The sequence below is a fragment of the Argentina silus genome (assembly GCF_951799395.1).
Source record: "Argentina silus genome assembly, chromosome: 22".
Lineage (NCBI taxonomy): Eukaryota > Metazoa > Chordata > Actinopteri > Argentiniformes > Argentinidae > Argentina > Argentina silus.
Window position 1 is genome coordinate 6874358 of NC_139676.1, and position 5000 is coordinate 6879357.

The 5000-nt window shown below is 49.1% G+C and overlaps 1 protein-coding gene across 1 annotated transcript in view; it reads right to left on the reverse strand.

Moving 5' to 3' along the window:
• rptor (regulatory associated protein of MTOR, complex 1) overlaps nt 1-5000 on the reverse strand; it is a 107737-nt gene that overhangs the window by 73401 nt on the left and 29336 nt on the right. Inside the window, exons 5-6 of the mRNA XM_083693556.1 lie at nt 2241-2399; nt 1323-1469 (exon numbers count right to left, since the gene is read on the reverse strand). Of these exons, the coding sequence (XP_083549682.1) occupies nt 1323-1469; nt 2241-2399 (306 nt within the window). The remainder of the gene's footprint in view (nt 1-1322; nt 1470-2240; nt 2400-5000) is intronic.

Here is a 5000-nt window from a genome sequence, read left to right on the forward strand (position 1 = left end):
TCCCTCCCTCCCTCTGCAGTTTTCCTGATCATCTAGCGCTCGTTCAAACCCCTCAATAAATAATTGTTATTGATGGGGCTCCTCTCCTCCATCACTCCTTCCCTCCATCAAGCCGTGACCCCTGCCATCCCAGCCCGGGTCAGAGTGGGAACACACTTGTTTGTTTCATCTGTCCGGTCTCTCCGAGCGCAGGGAGAGGGTTGCAGAGAGCAGGGCAGAGAGGGCGAGGATGGAGTGATGCTGAGAGGAGAGGGGGGGAAGAGAGGGGAACCAAATTGCAATTGATTTCTGCAGCTGCTGGAGGTGAAGTCCTCTTCCCCTTGCTGTTTTGTTCTTCGTAACACTCAAATCTCTCTCTCTCCCTCTCCCCCTCTCTGTTCCTACATATATACCTTCTTTCTCCCACTCCTCCTCCTCCTCTTCATCCCTTATTCTCTCCTTCCCTCCCGTTTCTATTCCTTTTCCTTGATTCTCTCTCCTTTCTATTCTTCTCCCTCCCCCTCCTCTGTCTCTCCCTCCCTCCCTCCTCAGTTTCCCCTCCCTCCCTCCCCAGTCTCTCCCTCCCTCCCACCTCAGTCTCTCCCTCCCTCCCTCTCTCTCTCCTCAGTTTCCCCTCCCTCCCACCTCAGTCTCTCCCTCCTTCCCTCCCTCCCTCCTCAGTTTCCCTCCCTCCCTCCCACCTCAGTCTCTCCCTCCCTCCCTCCGCAATTTTCCTGATCATCTAGCGCACGTTCAAACTGCTCAATGAATAATTGAGATGAGTGACAGGGACCGGCCTCGTTAGATATTCACACAAGGAGCCACAGTCTGAAAAAGAAGAACCAGGGAAATAGAAGGATGAAGGGGATTAAGGGGAGGGAGGGGAGGGAGGTAGGGAGGGAGGGAGGTAGGGGAGGGAGGAAATCCTAACCAAACCAAAACCCCAATCACTAATTCATTAATCTGTTTTTGAAAAGAACAAGTGAAATAAAAGGAGTACAGGGATGGAGGGATGAGAGGATGGAGAGATGGGAGAGGAGAGAAAGGAGGGAGAGAGGAAACCCTAACCAAATCAAAACCCCATCACTAATTCATTTAGCTCCAGCTCAGCATGTGATTGGTGGGATCAGAATGAAATGGCTTCACAAAGCTTCTCGTTCAAGGGATTTAGCCGGGCATCAGAAGTCTTTGCACGTTAAACACATGTGTGTGTCTGTGTGTGTGTGTGTGTGTGTCTGTCTGTGTGTGTGTGGGTGGGTGTGTCTGTGTGTGTGTGTGTGTGTGTGTGTGTGTGTGTGTGTGTGTGTGTGTGTGTGCGCGTGTGTGACTGTCCCAGTGTGTACCTCCAGCTCCTGCTCCCTCTGCAGGGCGAATTGTTTGAAGGACTTGACGATGATGCCGGCGTTGGAGCAGTCGTAGACGAAGATGGAGGGACTGCCCATCCACGTCTGCAGGTCGTATATGGAGAGGGGGATGTACTGGGTGTAGTTCTAGAAGGGGAGAGAGAGAGAGAGAGAGAGAGAGAGAATTGTTACATCCATTTTCTTCCGGTGACTGGAATAGTTCCCACCTCCACCAGCCTCCCCTGGTTTCCACTGTGTTTCCTCCACTCTGAAAGCTGCGGCTATGAATGAGAAGAGACTAGGAGGACGGCCTTGAACGGGAGGCTGTGTATGTGTGTAAGTGTTTCTATGAGTGCGTATGCGTGCGTGTGTGTGTGTGTTCATATGAGTGTGTGTGTGTGTGTGTTCATATGAGTGTGTGTGTGTGTGTAAGTGTGTGTGTGTTTGTTTTAGCAGTGGGGATTTGGGCCAGAGGGATCAATGGGGCCTTGGCACACAGTATGGCAGCAGTGTTGTTTTATAGGAGTCATCATTAAGGGAAATAAAGAGGGGGAAAGGAGGAGAGGAGGAGGAGGAGAGGAGGAGGAGGAGAGGGGGATATGCTCGAGGGCCCAGAGGTGGTAAAGGCAGTGGCCAAACCCAGACAGGGGTTGTCTGTCATTTAAACTAGGTGCTTCATTCAGTATGTATGCGGATTTGGACTGGAGCTTTTATTGTTTATGTGTGTGTGTGTATGCGTTACTGTGCTTGTGTGTGTGTGTGTGTGTGTGTGTGTGTGTGTGTGTGTGTGTGTGTGTGTGTATTACAGTGCTTGTGTGTATAGTGTCCTGGTGTGTGTGTGTGTGTGTGTGTGTATGTGTGTATGCATTACAGTGCTTGTGTGTATAGTGTCCTGGTGTGTGTGTGTGTGTGTGTTACCTTGTTGAAGACCCAGATCTCTCCGTTGACGGTGGGGCGGGGCACCCCGTGGCCGTTGTAGTGGAACAGAACTCTCTCCTCTTTGGCGTTCCGTCTGAGCGACGTACACAGCTTCTTCACCTCGTCCACCGTCGGGTCTAGACTCTGCTTATACCTCGCCTGAAGGAGGGAGGGAGGGAGGGAGAGAGAGAGGAGAGAGAGAGAGGAGGAGGGGGGGGAGAAGGCAGGGAGAGAAGTCAGCATCAGCGGACAACGCTAACTTTGACAATAAAAGTGTTGGATCATCCCTCTGTACTCCCTCTGTTTGATGCAACAACAAACACTATATATAATATTCGATAACATGATATGCCTCGTGTCCATGTTCACCATCAGAGATGCCTCCGCAATCCAATTCACCAGAAAATAGATTTTCTTTCATCATAAAACAACTCTGGAAACATCAAACAGATGCGTGCGATATAGAACTACTCCCAGGGGGACAGACAGATGGAGAACAACAAAAGAAAAGCAGGAATAGGTTCTCTGGCTAGAGCGTTGCATGACGCATCGACTGCAGGGGAGGCTGGTGGAGGGAGAAACCGGAGGACGGGCTCATGGGAATAATCTGTGCATTACAATGAGCCCCGTCCTCCGATTTCTACCTCCACCAGCCTCCCCTGATCTACTGTATGTGTTTGTGTCAGCGGCCCCCCCTACCTGGGGGACGGGGGACGGGGGGGAAAGGCTACATGGTGTTATCATCATCATCATCATCATAGTGGAATACTTAAACAATGTGCCTTATTTTGTTATTTTATCTTTGATTTTCTTACAGGTTGTTATTGTGTATCTTTTCCTGTGTTTGGGCCGTTCTATCTTGGGAGAACAAGCTGGTGTTGGTTGAACGGAGGTGCACTGAACAATGGCCTAGTTCTACATGTATGCACACGCACATGCATATGTCAGCGTTTACACAAACAAGCAAACACTCTTTCTCTTTCTTGAACACACATATACTACAGGCACGAACACACACACACACACACACACACACACACACACATCATTAAAGGGGGAGCATGGAGCAGGTTCAGTGGCCCGTGTGCTGTTGAGCTTTCATCTGCCCTTCACTCTGACTGCACACACAGTCCCTTAGCTTAGGATCACACACACACACACACACACCTCTCTGTATCACCACCTGTTCGTCAGTGTGTGTGTATGTGTGCGCGTGTGTATGTGTGTGTGTGTGTATGTGTGCGTGCGTGTGAGAGAGAGAGAACGTGTGATGAGAGAAAGAAGGGAAAGAAAGAGAGAATGAAAGAAAGAGGATGTTCATGCGTAGTAATACGTCCAGCTGGGGGGAGTGTGTGTCCGCTGACGGCCTGAGTCGTGTAATCTCTTACACAATCAAGCCCAGGGTGTGTGTGTGTGTGTGTGTGTGTGTGTGTGTGTGTGTCAGAGGAGATAGGTAATATGAGTGTGAATCACCACCCCAACAAACACACACACGCTATTACATAACCCCAATCTCCACTCAAACTAGCATCCACACAAACAACTAGATACCAGGTTCTGCTTGGCTACACCTGATGAGAAAACCAACATCCACATTCAAAAACAACATCTTTTCAACAATTAAATCACCTCCAGCATTCAACCATCACAACCACTCCAGCCACAGAGGCTCATCACAACCCTGCAGCACAAGGCCAGGACAGTGTGTTTGTCTTCATAGACACCACCCAGTCAAACACAGTGTGCTGAGCAGGACTGAGTAGGAAAGCCTCCATGGACTGATTAAGTTTAGTGCAATCAAATAGGTGTACACACACACACACACACACACACACACACACACACACACACACACACACACACACCAAGCGGGCGCCCAACCCACACACACACACACAAACAAACACACACATAATGGTAGTTTTTGTGAGATTAAGTGTTATCTAGAGGAGATAATTATATTAGAGGAAGGATTTGAGTGTCACTTGATGTACCATCTGAAATGTGAGCGTGACAGATATTGGGCCAACTCAATCAGTTTGTCTGTACTTTCGAGAGAGGGAGTGTGTGTATGTGTGTGTTTGTGTGTGAGGGAGGAAGGAAGGAAGGAAGGGAGAGAAAGAGAAAGACAGAAAGAGAGACAATACCACACCCTTCCATGTAGTTACACACCTTGACCTACAGGGGGAGCTCTGGCATCCCACTGAGACTCTCCCTGCAGGCTCAATACTGATGGATGCAGTTCCTCAACATCTCTCCTCCTCTCATCTCTCTCATCTCTCTCTCTCTCTGAGGCTGCTCTCAATCCAACCACGAGGTTCTCTCTCCTCTCTCCTCCATGTCTCTCCTCTCATCCCCCTATCCATCATCTCTCTCTTCTCTCCTTCACCCCCTCCCATCTCTCTCCTCTCCCTTTTCTCCTTCTATCGTTCCCCCCCCTCTTTCCCCTTATATAGTTCACCCCCTCTTTCTCATTCTACCACTCAACCCCCTCGTCCTCTCTCTCTCTCGTCTTCCTCATTATGTCAATCAAGCCAACAGAAACACGTTCCTCTCTTCTAGTGTGTTCTGTTCTAGTGTGTTCTGTTCTAGTGTTCTTGTGTGTTCTGTTCTAGTGTATTCTGTTCTAATGTGTTCTCTTTTAGTGTGTTCTCTTCTAGTGTTCTAGTGTGTTCTGTTCTAATGTGTTCTCTTCTAGTGTGTTCTCTTCTAGTGTTCTAGTGTGTTCTGTTCTAATGTGTTCTCTTCTAGTGTGTTCTG